The sequence below is a fragment of the Sciurus vulgaris genome, assembly GCF_902686455.1.
Source record: "Sciurus vulgaris genome assembly, chromosome: 12".
In the NCBI taxonomy this organism is placed as follows: Eukaryota; Metazoa; Chordata; class Mammalia; order Rodentia; family Sciuridae; genus Sciurus; species Sciurus vulgaris.
The window spans coordinates 98,360,907-98,380,523 of record NC_136473.1 but is presented as its reverse complement, the minus strand read 5'-3'; the positions used below and the strand labels follow the sequence as shown (position 1 = coordinate 98,380,523).

Genomic DNA, 19,617 nt, shown 5'->3' with positions numbered 1-19,617 from the left:
GGGTCACATCCTTTCTCCGTGGCTACCCAGGCTTTATTCAACCAAGCATGAAAAAGGACAGTTTTCCCTGGGTCCTTGAGTCTTCATTTCCAAAGGCTCTTGTGTCATATAAAACTTTGATTAAATAAATCACTTATACTTTTCTCTTATTAATCAGTCTTTAGTTGTAGGAGCATCAACCCTGCCCCTAACGATGGGTGAGGATAGGTGTCGCAACTCTCTACCTCTGTGGTTCCAGTGGTCTCTCAACGTGAATGATGTGGCGTTGTCACTGCCTTCCCTCTACCTGTATGGCTTTAGTGCCTCGCTCAGTGCTTAGCACATAGTGTGTCTAGTTCAGGTGTGGCTGAATAAGTAGATGGAGAGATGAAAGAGACACATTCTGTACCCTCTGTATGCAACTACATGGTGTTGCCAGATTTACCAAATAAAGATATAGAATACACAAACAGTATGGAGGAGCCTCAAAAAACTGAGAATAGAATCATGGTGTGATCAAGCAATTCCATTACTGGACATATATCCAAAGGAAACCAAAGCATTATATCCAGGAAATACCTGAACTTCCCTGTTTATTATAGCGTTATTCATAATAGCCAAGATATGAAATCAACCATGGATTTTTTAAAAATATGGCATATATACACAAAGGAATATCATTTAACCATTAAAAAGAAAAATCCTGTCATTTATGGCAACATGGATGGAATGGGATGATACTATGTTAAACGAAATAAATCAGGCGTGGAAAAACAAATACCACATGTTCTCACACATTTGTGCAAGTTCAAAGAGTTGGTCACTTAGAAGGACAGAGGTTCCTAAGGGGCTTGGGAGAGGTGGGAAAAGAGAATAGTGAGAAGTTGGATAATGTGTATGAAAACACAGTAGGGGGATCAAAGTAGTTTTAGTGTTGCACAATAGGGCAACTGTAAAGTATAACATTTAATTGTACATTTCAAAATAACTGGAAAAGAACTTTGATCCCAACACATAGAAATGGTAATATTTGAGGAGAGCGAAATGCCAGTTATCCTGATTTGTTCATTACCAACTGTATACAAGTATCAAATTATAATACCATACTCCATAAATAAGTGTACAAACACGCATGCACACACACATACATACAAACACATATGATACATGTTTGCATTTGAAATTCTGATAAATTACAAATAGTCTTTTAGTACCATGAGTAGGTCCCAAATACTGCATGCATACATTTTATAAATATATATATGTATTTATATGTATATATATATATTTAAATATATATATATATATAAAATTTCAAGTATTTGTCATTTATCTGAAATTTAAATTTCACTCAGCAAAAAAAGTGAATCAGTGCCCAAAGTAGATATTCAGTGTTGAAGCATATGCTGAATTTGACATCACTGGCTAGAATTTTTCAGACTTTGCCTTACATCTCTGAATGCCCAATATGTGAATACTCCATACTCAGATGCGTTGGCCTCCCTATAAGGCTCTGCTGTGTGTCTTGGCATACCTGATTTCTATTAGAGAATGAATTTTTTTTTTTTTTTTTTGATTTGGCAAGGAGATTTAGTATAGTGTTTGGTTAATATGGAGAAATGAGCAGAGCTTATCTGCGTCAGCTGGTGGAATTCCGTGTACATGCTGGTTTCTTGTTGCTAGACAGTGGTTGTAGAGCAGCTGAAAGAGCGTCACATTTATTCTTGGTGTTTGGGATGAACGTTGGGATAACAGTGTGTCCCTTCTTCAAGGTCTCCAAAACCTTGCTGCAGGCCAGTTTGCTTGAGGACCAATGTACCGGGACTGAGGATGGCTTAGATAAGGATTCCCTACTGCCTCCAGTATAAGGAGGCTGCTTACTTACACATTCCCTATTAAAGTATCTGATGATTCAAGTATTATTTTGATTGGAGAATATTCCCCCCAAATTAGAACCCACGTTATTAATAGTTTGCTTTAGAAAGTGAAAGAGTATATTGCTCCATGACTAGAAACAGAGTTGAAATATGCCGTGTTTCATCTTTTACACTCTTTCTTCTTTCCTCCTTATGCCAATGTTGATGATTACAGAAAGTCCACAGCTAGGGACATTTAGGCAGAATTGTAGCTGTTTATCCCATCGGAGTTAGATATCCCTTCTTAGAAAAGGCTGAATTCTAATGGCAGAAAGATTGACCAAGAAAACCAACATGAAGCGTTTTTGTGGCCTTGGTATCATGATCTTGTCAGTAAAGCGATGGTCTCTGATTAAATCCAGATTGAGCTGTTTCCTGTTAGCGTGCTAACCCACAGGGCAGGCTCAGCCCTCCATGTCTTGCTTTATAAGTCTGAGTTATTAAAAACTTGTCTGCCAAGGGTTCCGCCCCTTTTCTTTTAAACTTCAATTCAGCGTTATTAAGATAGTACAAACAAAACAGGTCCTGAAGTCTCTTAAAAGGATTATAGACCTATTGGATATTTTGCTGCAACAATGGAACTTTAACATTTTAGTTTCTCTAGTCTGGCCATAGGGTATAGGGTGTGTGTGTGTGTTTCACTTCTGTACAGTTTCATTTCAAAATAGTAGTAAGCAGACAATTTTAAGTTATTGTTTTGTAAAAATATATTCTTTTTGAGTGCTGGTAAATTGAAAGTCATCTTGGAAAACCTGATCTTATAGCAAGTGGACATTAGAGTACCAAGCAATTCTATAGAAAATGACATTAAGCAAAAGCTCTGATATCTTAACATGCATTGTTAATTTTTGTGAAATGATTTCAGGCACCAGAGAAATTCCATATCTTATTTCATGATATTGTCATTGATGCTTACTCATTGTACTCAGAGAAAGATTTTTAAAAATTTAAATATTAAAAGTATTTTCTTTTACATCAAATATGGTTCTTGCTAATGTACAGATGCCAAATACTGAGTAGCAAAAATTGCTAAAGGGACCAAGGGGAATCAGGATTGCATATTGTAAAAAAAATTTTTTTTAAAGTTAAAGAAGGGCTGAAAGGAAGAGACTGGGTTAATGAGAAACATAATTCCATTCCCAAGGGAGAGCCTTGGTTTCCTGCCAAATCCACTTTCTGGCAGGAAAAGGGACCCACTTCATCAGGTCCTTTGACAGGCATTTTTCTCTGTTTGAATTTTTGGCCACATCAATTCTCAGTGAAAAATTACTTCTTTTAAATAGTCATTACTTTCAATAAGAAAGATTTAGTTTTAAAGCAGAGTTTTCATTTTAAGCAAAATAAGGATCATCAAATTACAGAATTGTTTGGTAAAGGGCACTCTGCTATTATCACAAGGTAAGCTAAGGATAAAAAAATTAAATTTTATAATGTCTTTATTTTTCTTTTTTTAAATTGAGAAGTGGTAAATATGAATTAGGTTTTAAAGGCATCGCTGTAATTTAGAAAGCCAACATTTTCTAAAGTATGTTCCCCTCAAAGTTCTGCAAGATGTTCTGAGAATAAAGGGAAATCCATTTGGAAATGTTGTATACCATGTCCCTCTCTCGGAATTTAATAACACATGTTGGCATAATAAAGACTTTAAGAAATTCTACAGTAAAGACATGTCTTTGACTTTATTGAACTCTATCATCTTCAAACTTGACCACAGGACCTTCTTTTTTGGGAACTAGCATTTTTACAGACACACTTAAAGCAACACTGCACCAAGTAATTAAAAATGTAATTAGAGTTTGAAACCATATATCTTTTTTACTCATTGTTTCTGGTTTAAGTTAACTGGGGCTTCTGGGAAACAGATGGGCACTACTAGACTTGTTCTAAAACTAATATAGAGTGATAAAGAACAGTTATTAGTCCTTGATTTGAGTCAACAGTCCTAAGAGGTCTAAAGAAACATTTGGTATGTCCTGAACCAGGTCCCTCTTAGAAAACGTATACAGATTAAATTAAGAAATAAAGCCTATCCATCACATAGCTGGAGTCTTGGTATTAATTCCTATTAGCAGTTAGAGATGATGACATTAAGCTATCCTAACCCCCTCTGAAAGCAGTTGCCACCAGTTAGATCTTTCTGGAAGCAATCCCTTAGTCTATTTCCTCCCTGTAGTTTAACTTATGGCAGGTCAGGTGAAGGAAAAGAAAACATGCTCCTCACTTAGCGCAGTTACCATCATTGGGTATGCGTTTCTCTCTCTTTTTTTTTTTTTTTTCTTTCTTTCTCTTTAATTTTTCTCTTGAATTTTTACTTGTCTGATTATTGCAATTAGGAAAATATGCTACAAAGCAATTCAACTTATGATTCAGATAAGTTTGTCATTGTTCGCATCACTTAGGATAATTATTTGCTTTAGAAAAAGATTCACTACAGAACTCTTCTTGGTAAGACAGAATCCTTAGTGCTTATGAAGGACAAATTAAACTGCAAATTGTGTGTCTACATAATATGCCTAGGCATAGATTTATTGTAGAATGCAAAGTGCACGTACATTTTTTTCAGTATAATTATCTCCCTTTATATGCAGTTTTTAAGCTTTCAGATTTTATCACCAATCAACATAAAATGGTTTATGTGTGCCAATGTAAAGTTATATCTACCAATCTTATTTATAGATTCATTCTCACACGACAGCTACTTCTCATAGGTAAATGTTTTCCAAAGTCTCCAGAAGGCAACGCTTATGCACTCACCTACACTTTGCATCCCTCCCCCAAGATGAGCCCAGAGCTGTCTTGGCCAACCTTACTAATTGCCAATGATATTAAACCAGAACGTATGTATGTTGCCTTTGGTGGATTGAAGAACGTGAGATCAGTCAGATCTCCATAGATTTCCACAGAGAACCCACCCCTATCATGGCTGATTTTTTAAAAACTGTCAACATGATGTCAACTGGCTCATGCAAATTCTAAAAATTTAACAATGAGCTCTTCAGAACCAGTGTGAGTTGACTCTGACCCACCACTGTAGGAGCTGTCTTTAAGAATAAGTTTGAATACTCACCTCAGAACAGTATAAAGGGAATGAATGATAACATTTGCTAAACTCAGTCCTGGAGTCGTAGAAAACGTCTTCAATAAAATATACCAGGACCTAGTTCTTGATAGGGGAGAAAGTGAAAGCAAGCATAACCCCTGTGAAGTAATACCTGCAGGTCTTTAGAGGAAGGGACCCCACACACTCACCCTCCACCCTCATCACTGCCTGCCCCCACAAACCACTACCCAAGAGAGCGTCGTCTTACTTAACTTATAGGGAAACTGAAGAAGAGCAAGGAGAAGGGGACAGGCTGTGGCTTTAACCGTTTCACTGTTTTCAGTTTCACCTCAGGGAGTCATTTCTCCTGGTGGTAATCATTAATTTCTCATACAGGTTGAAGGGGACCAGCTGCCTCCAGGACATACAGTCAGTCAGTATGAGACGTGTAAGATCAGGACCATAAAAGCTGGCACCTTGGAGAAGCTTGTGGAGAACCTGCTGACAGCTTTTGGGGACAATGACTTTACCTATATCAGCATCTTCCTGTCAACGTACAGAGGCTTTGCCTCCACGAAAGAAGTGCTGGAATTGCTGCTGGACAGGTGAGGAGCTTCGGGTGGGGGCTGCAGCAGAGGCTGAGAGTCACCTGCACTTGGCATGCTGAGAGGCGGGTATGAGGGAGGCCCTGGAGGGACAACCTGTGGAGCAAACGTCATGAAGGTGATCGGGAGCCACTTACATGATCTGGTTCCCACACATCTAGATTCAGCTCTTTAATTATCTTCAATTACCATTTACCACCCTCAATTTCTAATTTTACCCAGATTAGTTTTTAGTTTTTGTGTAATTCCAATAAGTAATCAACTGACCACGAATCTTACTGTTTTGGGAATACATGTGCTCATATGTATGAAGTGTGGAGCTCAGTCTGAGACCCCTAGGAAGCAGCTGGTGAGTGGCGGCTGTGAGAATGATAATAACTGTCCCAGTCACCATGCGTTAGCTGCTTCAGGGGTGTGCATGTAAGTGGCCTCCATCCGTGTTGGTAAGGTCCACGTGTGAGACAGCAGTGCACTCTGTGACTCACGCATGGATAATCTATATTACCCCCATTTTTGTTTCATTTATAACTAAATTTGGTCATTTTCTAAAAAATCATTAAATTGACTTGACACTGGGAGAAAGAAAACTGTCAGCCAAACAATTGTTTCAGAATTCGGAGAATCCTCATTCAAATCTTTATATTCTGGGATTTCCTGCCCAGGAAGGAAATGAGATAGGGTGTTTTTGTTGGGCTTGTTGAGTATTGATATTTATTAATTAGAATTTTTATTTGAAAAGTAACTTGTATTCCTGTTGAAAATGTTAAAAATTCTTATACTATAGATGATCATAACAAGAAATATTAAAATTTTTCTCATATGTCTTCTTTTTTCCCCAAATAACATTGGTTAGGTTTTGTAGGAGTAGGAAGAAGAAAATCAGACTGTAATCTAACTAGACAGATAATGTACATTAACAATCTAAAAATAGAAGTAATCCATGTATATAATGAAAAGTTCAAACAATTCAGAAAATTATAAAAATAAAAAGTAAAAAATTTTCTTTAAATTTCCTAGTCCCAGGCTGGGGAGATAGCTCAGTTGGTAGAGTGCTTGCCTTGCAAGCACAAGGCCCTGGGTTCAATCCCCAGCACCGCAAAAAAAAAAAAAAAAAAAAAAGGTTTCCTAGTCCCGTCTCTGTAGTAATTACTGTAAACCCTTCCTTTTGTGTTCTTCCCAGGTTTTTCTGGAGATATATGTATTTGCTCTCATATACAGTATACATATGATATAGACAGAGTCACAGTACATAATCTGACCTGCAGTTTCTGTTTTTTTACTTATCTACACATCTTGGAGATATTCTTACTAAGTGTGTTAACATGTAAAAGGCTAATGAGAGTGGCTAGCATGTTCAAAGTTTAAGAAATGTGAGTTGTTATTTCATAATAAGCACATATGGATGGACCTACCATAATCTTTCTAGTGACTTTATAGTATTTATTGAATGGAACATTTTATTGATTGAATATTTTATTTAAGCTTTCTTCATTTTTTAAATTTGTTTTTACATTTTGTTAACAGTGCTGCAAGGACATCTTTGAATATTTATTTCTGAGTAGTTGTTTGAAAATTCTATGGAGCAATTTCATAGAAGGGTGACTTACGGGTACAATATATCAGCATTTAAATATTCGAAAGGAGGGCTGAAACTGTAGCAAGTGCTGGTAAAGCACTTGCTCAGCACCTGTGAGGCCCAGGGTTCAAGCCTCAGCACCACATAAAAATAAATAAATAAAATAAAAGGCCTTGTGTCCATCTACAACTAAAAAAAAAAAAAAAAAAATTAAAAAAATGTTCTAAAGGTATTGCTAGCTTGCCCTCCAGAGGCTGCCCCCAGCCCCTCTCCTGTCTACGGAGATCCTCACTTTCCCACACATCTCCAGCTGTGGGTATTTTCATGTCTGCCTTTGAGGCCATATTTACCGTGATCTGTTCATTGCAAATGGTAGCTCATAAATGTCCCTCTTACATTTATGAGTAGAATTTGGCATCTTTAAAAATATTTATTGACCATTTGTTTTTGTTTTGTTTTTTTCCTGTAAACTGTGTTTTCATAGCTCTTTTCTTTTTTATTTTGGACTATTTTCACCTAATTATTGATCATCTAATTATAAATTTTTGTATATTAAGCAATGTTTTTCATTTATCATTATGTTAGAAATGTTTTTTGCTCATTTGTTTCTTGGCTTTAGAAGTTGTTTAACAATATTCTTTTTATGAAGACATTAAACATAATTATATCTGTCAGTCTTCAAAAAGACCTATAATAATCAGGTTCTCCTCCAACATAAATAAGATTAGTGATAACTTTGGGCTTTTTCTCAAAGTAGTGTGTTAGCTTTCCATCACTGTAACAAATACCTGAGAAAATCAACTTATAAAGAGAAAAGTTTATTTTGGCTCAAATTTTGGAGGTTATAGTCCCTTGTTGGTGAGTCTTCTTGCTTTTAGGCCTGTGGCAAGTCAGTGCATCATGGTGAGGATGTACAGTGGAGCAAACTGCTCCCCTCCTGGCCAGGGAGCAAAGAGAGGAAGTAGAATGGATGGGGTCCCTCTGAGCCTCAAAAGCATATACCCCCATGACCTAATGCCCTCACGACTAGGCCCGCCTCTTAAAGGCTCCACCACCTCCCAAGGGCTCTACCCTGAAATCAAGACTTTAACAAATAGGTTTTTTGGGAACATTTAAGATCCAAACTATACCAGTAGTTTCCTTATACATGCATACAGATTGAAATTACTGGTATCGATAGTTATTCATGTCTTCATATAATTTTAGTTGATGGTTATTCATGTGGTCATATTCAGACACACAAATAGGAAGTTTCTAGTTTTTTGTGTGTAAAAACATAACAAAATATTAAGCCTAAGCTGGGCCTGATGGCACATGTCTAAAATTCTAGTGACTTGGAAGGCAGAGGGAGGAGAATCACAAGTTCAAGACTAGCCTCAGCAACTTAAAACACAAAAAGGGCTGTGGATGTAGCTCAGTGGTAAAGCACCCCTGGGTTAAATCCCCAGTTCCATCCCCTCTGCAAAAAAAATTAAACTTGGAGTATAAATGTATGTGATTGGTGAGTCATTTTTATCATAGTTTACTGTATAAGTAGAAATTGAATTGTGTGAATTTTCTCTTTTTGGTATTTCATTTTTATAAAGAGATGCAGTATGCTAACTGTTGGCAGGAAGTATGAGGAAATAGCTCAAAATATAAAAAGCTTCAAGTTTACTTTGGAGTTGGGAACCCCTTCTATTTAGGAGGTAACACCACTGATAATAGGCCACAGATGTCCACAGTGTAAAGGAATACACGTAAGTCCCATCTGTTCACCCTAAATAGCGGACACAGGAACCAGAGCGTTTAGTCTTGACTTGTGGACCTCCAACTTTTATTTGAGGATTTAAAAAAATATTTTCTTTGTTCTCCTCTTACGGTGGACGGACTTTTTTTTAATTTTTAAAATCCTGACTGGATGACAATTATTAAATAACAGAATCAAGATGAATTCAGAGTGCATTTAATTCAAGCTATCATTTAAGATATAATAAAGTGAACAGTTAAGATTTATTTTGTACCATTTGCGTGGGCCAAAACTTGACTTTGAATTTAATCTCGTGGTTAAATCCTTTGTTTGCTTCTGATATGGGTAAAATAATAAGTACTGAGTACCTGTGGGATGCCCAGCACTCTGCAAGACACCATGCAGGTGCAACTCAGAAATGTAAGATGTGGTTTTACTCTGAGGTAGTTCAGAGGTGGACTTACTGTGAAGCTGTGGGTACTTAACCTTCAGGGCCTCTCACTTGTAGGGTGAACCTCCAGAGGGTTCTGGATAATTTTCTGTTTTGAATTTTGTATTCTTTTTCTTTGAGAGGATCCCTCAAATTATATATGCTAATCCCATAAAACCTGGATCCACCCCTCCTCAGTACTAAATACTTTACTGCAAAAGATAAGGCTTGCCCTCGTAGAGCAAGTAGAGAACCACTCACCACCGTGTAAAGTGAAGCTCTAACATGTTCTACACATGAAACAAGGTACCAAAGTTCAGAGAAATCAATTCCATTTATTTTGCTTTCTCTGCAGAAATTTAGATTTGTCCATGTATGTCCAAACCTCAACAGAAATATTTCTTCCTCACTCCATTTCCCACTCATGCTTAGATCTTGTGACCAGGCTTCAGTCTTAATTGAATTTAACTAAAATGTGCATTCTGTGAAACACTGTGTTCCTAAACTTGTCGTTGAGACTTTTAATGTCTGTAATTAGGTGGAAGTAATTACATTATACAAACTTGCCTATTCTGAAAAAAAGCACTTGAAATATTATTTCATGTTAATAGATTGTGGTAGACTTATTTGTGGGTCTCTGATACAATTTTTAAAAGTTCTTTCTTTGGTTTCCTAATAGTGTATTGCTTACCTTCTGTGAAATTAATACTGAGAAGTTATGACAGCATGTGCTAATCCTGTAATAGCCAGTCAGCAGTAGATTGAGGACAGGAGTGGCCGGATTCATTTCCCACTAGAGAACAGCTTATTTGAAGTCAAACTTTAATTTCCCTTAAGACTTCCAATAGTGGCCTTTTGTATGGAACTGTTTGCTTTCTGGGGTTTCTTTTTTATCTTTTTATAGTTTTTCTTTCTGCTAATATGAGCCTTTGTGATTGACCAATAGATAGCGGTTTGAAGTCATGTAGGGCTAATTCTGTGTGTTTACTTTGTCCCTTCCTTGGGGTGTTCAGCGTTTCACAAGGGTCCTCTCTGCTGTGCTTCTCACCATGGCTCAGAGTTAATTCTAGGTCGCACTGGCTTCCTTTTAGCCCAAGAGAAAGTTATTGAATCATGGGTTAGCTGTTTGTATTGGGGCTTTGAGAGTTTATTTTCTCTAACTTCAAGCATAAACTCTACTATTCTGTTCTTCCCACTGTGCCGTTTAAAAAAGTGAAGGAAGAAGTCAGACACCACTGAAAATGTCCAACCTCAAATGTAGGCAGAATTCCACTTGAGCTAGGGATCCTCACTGAGAACCAAGAAGCATCTATGTAGCTATCCAGATTTTTCTTCAGCTGGCTGTCACAGTAGCTAACTTTTGGGCTATTTCTCCAACAGTCTCTCTCTGAGTGAAAGTCAGCAGAGTGCCATCAATCAGAGTAGGGTCGTCTCCAGATACTTTGGCCAGGCCACCTACAGCACACAGGCCACAGGGTGGAAGGAACCCAAGTAACGGTCTGAATTATCCACTTCAAGTGAATCCTCCCAGTGGAGGACTCTTGGGGATGTGAAAGGCGGGCACCATTTGTACACCTGTGTTTTAAGATCATGATCTAACTTGAATTTGCTAGTCAGTGTCCCAGAAAAGCTAATTCAGTAGGTCTTTGAACTGATCTCTCCTTCCTTGATGGCTTGCATGTGTTTTCACAGACTTTATCCCATTGAGTTTACTCATTACAACCTCATGTCACATATGAGAAGTGGTGGCCCGGGAACATTCAATCACTAAGTGGCAGAGCTGGAATGGAAAACTCCCCCTTTGTGACTCAGAAGCTTGTCCAAGGGAACCATCTCACCCCCATTGTTTGGAAAGGCCATTTTGAAAGGAAGGAATGACTTAGGAACTCCTCTTAGTTTTCTTTATCTTTGTCGCTCAATGGTAGCGTGTGCCGGGTATGCAATAGTGGCTGATGGGAGAGAGTAACATGGAAAAAAAAACACATGCAGATAAATGTATGTAATTAAGATTGATATAGCCCCTGGTATGTGAGAGCTGGATTCCATTACAGATAACTGAGAGGACATTTTGAAGAGCTTTAACAAACTGAACTGCACGGTAGCTAGTGATATTAGGTGATTAGATATACCATGGGCCACAAAGGTCACTGGTATCTGTGTTTCTGGAGTGTTTCTGTGTGTTAATGGGGTTCAGGACCTCCATGAGCACTCACCCAAGTGGCTCTCTTGAAGAGGTGGGAGACAGCAATGAGGAAACCTGGATAGATTCTGCAAGTCTGAAGTCCTGATCTTAAATGCCACCTGGGGTGGTAGGGCTTCCATATGCAAAAGACCACATACCAGTAAGAACCCAGCTGCCCTTGCTAGTGAAGCCAGTTCTTCCACAGCACAGAGAGGAGTTGATAAAATATATAGCTTGGAACAATTTTATTTACTTCCCAGGACTTTCTCATAAGTGCTAAATCTGCTTCTTTTTTCTTTCAGAGTTTTGAGATACTTTATGGTGAAAGCAACTTTCCTGCCTTTTTGTCATGAGATTCATGTGTTAGGCATAGAGTGAAATGGTTAAGAGTGTGGGCAAAGGAGTGAGAAAATGAATTTGACTCTCCTTTTGCAGTCTGCAGTAGTTCAGATTACAAGGGTTCCCCAAAGTTCCCTTTGGTAAAGGTTTGATCCTCAGGGGATACTTTTAGAAGGTGGAACCTTTAACAAGTGGGGCCTAGTGGGAGGTCTTGTGGTCATTTTGGGTGTGCCCTCAAAGAGGATGGGGACCTCGGTTGCCCACCCCTCTCTCATTTGCTCCTGGGCATGAGGTGAGCAGTTTTGCTTGCCCTGTGTGCCTCCTGTGATGTGCTGCCTCACCACAGGCCCAAAAGCAATGGGGCCAACCACTCACGGACTGGAACCTCCAAAGCTGTGAGCCAAAATAAATCTTTTCTCTATATAAACGCCTTATCTTGAGTATTTGTTATAGTGGTGGAAAGCTGACTGATACTCCCTATTTGCTGTACAGCATTAACCAAGTTAATTCATTTTATTAGCTTCAGTTTCCTTATATATAAAATGAGAATGTAAAATGGCACCTAATTTAGAGGGTTATTGCCAGGTTTAATCTTGAGACTAGAGGTACAGTTCTTACTGTAGGACTGGAAACTATGAAATGCTTAAGAGTCCCCTTACCTGATTTTCTTTCTTCCTGGTATTATCATTGTTTGAAATCGCTTTATTCTTTCTTGACTGTCTCCTATACTCAAAGACCATGTCTGTCTTCTTCACTGCTCTGTCCTCCAATAGGAACCTGCAGTAGGTTCTTAGGCATTATTTGTCTCAAATAAATAATGGCTATTGTGCATTCCTTTTATGAGCAGGTGCTTTAGAAGATACAACAATAGGCATTACCCAGCCTCTGCCTACATTTAATGGGAGAGACAAATAGAAAGCAGTCTGTAGCCTGTGCTGTCACTGTCAAAGCTGTGAGGACTGCATGTGCATTTTTATTAAGAGCTTTTCTCCCCCTAGGGAGCTAGGAAGCAGTAGTAGTGAGCTTTCTGTAAAAAGCACATAATACAAACCCATTCTGTTCTCAAATGCTTTCTTAGCATGAGAAGCAGGGTATGCATTTTTGAGATGCATATAACATGTTCCAAATTACTTTTTGTTAAACTCACTTAAGAATAATTAAGTTTTTTAGTTAGTGCTGGAATTAGACTACGTATTTGCCAAATATACCTAGATGCATGCTGGCATGCTGAGAGCAGATTCTCTTACTTTCTTTTAGAAGGAGGGAAGATTTCTAATACCTTCCTCTGCTCTTCCAGGTCCAGGGCAAGGGAGTTATTAGCAGAAACTGAACCCATTTGGAGAATCTCACAGCATCCTATTTTGGTGACATTAAGGCACCTCTGATGTTGGTCTCTCATAGTGTTAACACTCACAAAATGTGATTTTCTATGCTTTTGCTTGTTCTAAGAGTTGTTTATTAATGACTAACTTCCATTGTTTATATAGGAAAGTTTTTCAAAATAGTGCTATACCATTCTCTATTAATTTTAGTAACTCCCTTCCCTAAGTCCTTGCAGGGCCAAATGGAAACAAGGAGAGTGGGTTACTCATGAGTCTTTTATCTTAAAGTTCATGAAAAAATTGAGATTTATTGGTCATTTGGCTCCAGGATGCTCATCCCATTTATTTAGCGGGAAAGCTTTCAGGATATCTTCACATTGCTTTGTTTCCTTTCAGCTTAAAATACAGACATCCTGGATATCCTGACTAGGGTGAGAATTTCTTAGTAAATGAAGGCCATTTCTCAAGATTTTTGTTATAGTGGATGAGTTCAAATAGATTTTCTCTAGGTCTGAGTGTTACTGGCCCCCTTTGGCAAAAAGAAAACCCTTGGATATGTTATGTGATTATTTTTTTTTAAAGCAGGTTTCAGAAGATAATCTAGATTCAGATATGTCTTGAGGGAGATGAAGCTACTGGCTGCTATATGAAAGGAGAGGATTATTCACAAGGACTGTGAGAAACTTTGGGACCCAAAATGCTTATAAAATAGAAAAGAGCATTATAAACTCTTAGAGAGCCTGAAAAGTCCCATGTTCTTGCTGGTTTGTGCCTTATCAGGTGGAGGACTGTTTAGCTCAGAAACTCTTAGAAGATAAAACATTTATAATAGTTTATGCATATTTCTATGGCAGACCAAACAATAACACCCACCCCAAAAATGTCCCCATGCTAATCCTTGGATGCTGTGAATGTGTTCAGTTACATAGCAAAGGGAATTGAGGTTACAGATGAAATTACAGTGAATCGATTGACTTAAAAATAAGGAGAGGTCTGGGGCTGTAGCTTAGTGGTGGAGCACTTGCCTCACACACGAGGCACTGGGTTCCATCCTCAGCACCACATAAAAACAAATAAAAAATAATGGTATTGTGTCCAGTCTCAACTAAAAATATTTTTTAAATGAAGTTTATCTTGTATTATCCAGGTAATCACAGTGTAATCACAAGGTCCTTAAATGTGGAAGATGGAGGCAGAAGAGAGTCAGGGAATTAGATGTGAGGCTGGGACCTGGATCAGACGCTACAGTGCTGACTTTGAAGATGGAGCAAGGGGGCCAGGGGCTGAGGAATACAGGCAGCTCCAAAAAGCTAGAAAGGGCAATAATCGCATTTTTTTCTAGAACTTCTAGAAAGCCCTGTGGTCAGCTTCAGCTCATTGAGACCTGTGTTGGACTTCTGACCTGTGTGCCTATATAATAGTACATTTGTTTGAAGGCCCTAAGTTTGTGGTAATTTGTTATAGCGGCAACAGATAAGAAACAAGGAATTCTTGTCAGGGAGATTGACTCTAAAGTCTAGTGCTCATGGGCTCAAAGATGCCAAAGGTCAGCGCTTACCTTCGCGCTTGTTCTGCTCAGGCCCTTGTGCCCGCTCACCCGTGGCCAGATGCTCAGCTCCAGGAAGCATCGCTGGAAACAAACTGCCCAGCCTCGGTGGGACGAGCATTGCTATTGTTATCCTTTTCTCCCTGTAACTCTGCCAGTTGCTCTGGGTTAACCAGAAAACGTTAATCTGGTACTGTTTTAGAATTACATCCAACCATAATCACATGAGGGAAAATGGAAATAAGTTCCCTTCCCTGCTGGATTGGTTGTCTTTGGTAACTATTTTTCCCAAGTGGACCTGACTCCCAGCCAGCAGCACCATGGGAATTCTGTATGGGAACACGTGGTGGCTGCAGAACTGTGTTTCCTGGGAGGGTGGTGACCGTTTAGGCACAGTAGGTGTTGCAGGGATGCTGTCAAAAGTGTCACCCCAGACCACACCCAGGCTGGCTCTCTTTTTCTGAAATGGGATTTGTAAGACCTAAGAGATGAAAGTGTTTCTACAAAGCAGCACTGCTTGGTTTTTCATTTGTAAAGGGAGTAGGACTTGCAGTTATCCTTTCTTCGAGAGGACTACCCAATTGCCCAGCAGGTTTTTAAAAAGTATGCTTATGTTTAGAAACTACAATGTGTGTATATTGAGTGGCAATTGAAAAATTTTGAATTCAGCTATGATAATCTAAAGCAGCGATTTTGATCATTTTCTAGCAGTTGGTGGAAGGAATTAATTTTAACCCCCTTTAAGAGTCTGCTAACGCCAGGCATGGTGCTGCATGCCTATAATCCCAGCAACTCAGGAGACTGAGGCAGTTTGCAAGTTTGAGGCCAGCCTCAACAATTCAGGGAGACTCTAAGCAACTTAGCATGACCCTTTCTCAAAATAAAAAATAAAAAGGGCTGGGGATGTTGCTCAGTGGTAGAGACCCTCTGAGTTCAATCCTTGGACCAAAAAAAAAAAAAAAAAAAAAAAAAAATGTCTGCTAAAAATTATAGACCTCCTCTATAGAAATAAAAAACACATCACAAAAATTTGCATACATATTTCTGATTGCTGAAGTTGAACTTTTTGCCATATATGTGTTAGATATTTTTATCTGTACCTTTGTAAATACATGGTCCTATTCATAAATTAATTTGTTTTTCTATTTTAAAAACTTGCATACAATTTAGGGGATGCCCAGGCTTCTGTAATTTCATCCAAGACCCTGGTTTATGATGCTCTAGGCAAAGGGTCCCTAGGATGGGTGATAGGGGACATGTAGGTAGCTACTGTGCATCAGAGGAAGGTACTGTGCCTACCTTATAATTGGAGCAAAAATCTTAGGTGTGCTTCTGAAAAGTAAATTAATGAATTTCATTAAATTATAGTACATTTAAATGTTTTATTAAAGCAAATTAATGGTTTTAAGAACAGTGTCTCTGAATCTTTACAAGGAAAAAGGATGGGCTGTAGGAGTTAATATTATGTTGTTCTTATCACTTTTCTCTTGTTTGACTTTTTTTTTTGACCTTCATTTTTCAGGGCCCCAGTCCTGGGAAACACAGTTCTTTTGCCTTTGGCCTCTTCTAAAGTTTCCAGTAAATACCAATTTAGATAAATTGATGCTGTATTGAGTTTTTGTACGCGTAGGGGGGAGAAGTAGTTTTTAAAATGACACCAAACTCATATTCGTTGTTATTTGGTTTTACAACATATGCTTCCTAAGATTCTTGAGTTCTGCGATGCCTTCGCTTTGTGGTCGGGGAGAACTCGGCCACAGGCTCGGATTGATCTGTTAATAAGGCATCGGCTCATCTTAGACTTGAAGAATCTAGGCTCATTAACTAACAGTGTGTGGCGGCCACTTGGTCAACCCTGTTTCTTCTGTGTCCTTTGTCACCACTGTAGCATGCCTGTGAGCAAATGTGCAGTTGGTGGCTTAGAACTCTAAGGAGCCAGAAGTGGAAGGAGGAGACACTAATAGTTCACCAAGCGCCGAGTGCAGAAAACAGGACAGAGAAAAAAAGGGATGACAGGGACTTGGTATGGAACTCAAAGAAACCTTAGATCAAGGGTGTGAGAGCCATCGCACTTCAATAATTAAATGTGGACAAGAAGCAGGTTACAGCAAGGGACATCCTTCTATGTTCTTTCCAGATCTTAGGTAAATAGTGACTCTAAAATCTTTATTCTTTTTTGGTCTCCAATTCGGACAGTTGAGGCTGGGCTGGGGCTGGGATTAAAGGACTGTTTCTGAGAAAAACTTTATAGAACTTTGTACTGTCAGGAGCAGAAGTGCTAAGTACTTTTTGCTGTTAATGTTGCCTCCCTGCTAGGGACTTGGGGGTACTACTGAGATATTGTGGAGAATGGAAGGTCAAGGACAGGGGGTGGGGGCAGCCTTCACAACAAGGCCTGGAGTGTGTGTGGGAGGACAGTTTGTTGTGGTCTTCTGATTTTTTCTAATCACAGGAAAACTTTACCCAGAGACCCAGATCTCAGGGGCAGGCACACAGTACAGGGTTCTCTGTTGGATTGCTCAGTCCCTTCCCTTCCACGGGAGAACAAGGAGGTTTCGCCTTCTTTCTTTGACCTTGGTCTTCTCTTGAGTAGCTGGCTTCACAATGGGAACCAGACTTTCTAAGGATCGTCTTGGCAGCCATGCTCGAGTCTCAGGTGGGACTTGTGTGGAGAGGGGCCTGCCTTGAAGGGTGTTATTTCAAGTGCTTAAGAACAGCCCCTCGCAGATCCATGGGATGTGGTCCAGAGACTTCACTGGCCTTAACTTGGCGTTCCAGACACCTGCAGGCTGTTCCACCCAGGTCATTTCCTCTCTCAAGGTCAACTTCAGAACATTTTTCTCAAACCTGACCTGTATTCTTGTGGGTCAGTTAAAGAAAAATGCCTAAGATGTTCCGAGTCTGGGGCTTAATAGAAAAGCAAAGACTCCCAGAGGTCCGTGAGCTGCCCCTTCATGTGGGGTCTGGGTCCTTTACTTCCTCCCTTCTGTTCTTCCACCTCCCTCAGTCAGCCTCTCCCTCCTTTCTTTCCCCTCCCCAGCCCTTCTTTATTCGTGGTAGTAGCGAGTGAATTAATTCACTTAGCAAACGTTTACCGATCGTCTGCTCTGTGTGGGTGCAGGGTGCAGGGGAATCAGCAGTAAGCAGGATGAGAGTGAGACCGGCATCCTCGCCGCAGCCTGGCAGACCCTCTCGATGTGTCTCTGCTCCTCCATGCCTCACCTCCTGTCACTCGGCTCCGCTCCTCACCGCCTGCTTGATGCTCCTTCGTCCTGACTCTTCCTGAGGTGGAAGGTTCTTTTCCCCAGCCGCCCACATGGCTCATCCCTCACCTTCTGGAGGCTGTTTATTCGTCACATTCACACTGAGCCTTCCCCGATCCCCCATGTGAAAGAGCAACCTCTGACCTTTTGTCATGCCCAGGCACCTTTCCCTGCTTTCTTTTTCTCGAATGAACTTTACACTGTCTGACTTAGTGTAGAATAACTGATGATTAGATTATTTTCACCCCCACCCAACTATGCCCCATGAAAACAAGGACTTTGGTTTGTTTGCTATTACATTTTTTGTTTTGTTTTGTTTTGTTTTTTGTTCTGGAGATAGACTCCAGGGGTGCTTTACCACTGAGCCACATCCCCAGGTCTTTGTATGTTTTATTTTGTGAAACAGGGTCTCACAGAGTTGCTTAGAGCCTCACGGAGTTGCTGAGGCTGCCTTTGAGCTTGCTATCCTCCTGCCTCAGCCTCCCAAGCCTCTGGGATTATCGTGCCCAGCTGTTACTATCTTCTTAATGTCTAGAATAATACCTGAACATAATACTTCATAAAAAATCCTCATTGAATGAGGGACAAATGAGCAAAAGAATTAATTAGTGAATGAATGAACATCTTAAGATTTCCAACCTCAAAGACAGTTTGGTGGAGGGAGACATAACATAAATAAATAATAGAACCTTCTTACTTGTGCAGGAGGAAAGTAACTTAGAGCTAGGCTCTTGAACTTGACTCAGGATTCCATCTTGCCTCACTTACTGTCTGCCAGGATTTATTACTTAAGCTCTCTCTGGGCCTCATTTTACTTATCTGTAAAATTGTAATAATAATATCACTGTATAGGATCATTTGTAAGATTCAAATAAAACAATCCACATGAAGTACTTAGAACAGTGCCTGCTTGTTAACTGCTCTTATTATTGGTCCATTTGCGGGATTCCAGCAGAGCCTGAGAAGTTCTTCAGAATCACCCTCATGCTCCCTGGTGCTCCCGAGACCTTCCTGTTGGAGAGCAAGGGCTAGAATGGCCTCCCACTAGCAAGACTGTCCCTGGGGACAACTTTATCTCAGGGTTACTTTGATCCACAAGTGCTCCTGGTCCTCCCCTTCAAACTCATGTTAAACATTTTATCTGCCCACATGGGCTCTAAAGAATACATCCCTTCTGGAAATACTCTTTTCCTGTTTAAATATCAGAAATCAGTCAGACATTAAGTTGGGGTTTTCTTTTATTTTCTTAGTACTTTTTAAGTGACAGTAAATAATGGTTGAAAGCTGTGTCTTAGGAGGCATTTATAAATCTTTCTTTTGCCTTGTGGTAACAGAGAAAACCATGTCAAAAGTCATCCAATGATTTGTATTTTAAGTTTTGTTAGTTGCTCATTGGTAAACCTTCTTAAAAGACTGGGCCTTTGATCTCAAATCCTAGGGAGGCTTTGCAGAAATTTGAGGTGACATTGTTGACAAGTTTGCAACTTTCTACTGCTGTTAATTAAACACACACTCATATACACCCTGTATGTACTCCCCTGGTGTAAAAGAACTGAACTTGACTTTGACTTTTGATGGAGACCAATAAGCGGGTTCAGAGAAACATCAAAGAAACATTCTTAATCTAGTAAAACTGACTCTCAAATGAACATTAGAGAATTCTGGATTCCATAGCTAGTCTATTTCATTT

The 19,617-nt window shown here is 39.4% G+C and overlaps 1 protein-coding gene across 6 annotated transcripts in view; it reads left to right on the top strand.

The window, feature by feature from the left end:
* Nucleotides 1–19,617, top strand: part of RGL1 (ral guanine nucleotide dissociation stimulator like 1) — a 147,119-nt gene that overhangs the window by 70,230 nt on the left and 57,272 nt on the right. For all 6 annotated transcript variants that reach the window (XM_079108019.1, XM_079108018.1, XM_079108021.1 and 3 more), the window contains one exon: nucleotides 5,332–5,540. In XM_079108019.1, coding sequence (XP_078964145.1) covers nucleotides 5,332–5,540 — 209 coding nt within the window. The remainder of the gene's footprint in view (nucleotides 1–5,331; nucleotides 5,541–19,617) is intronic.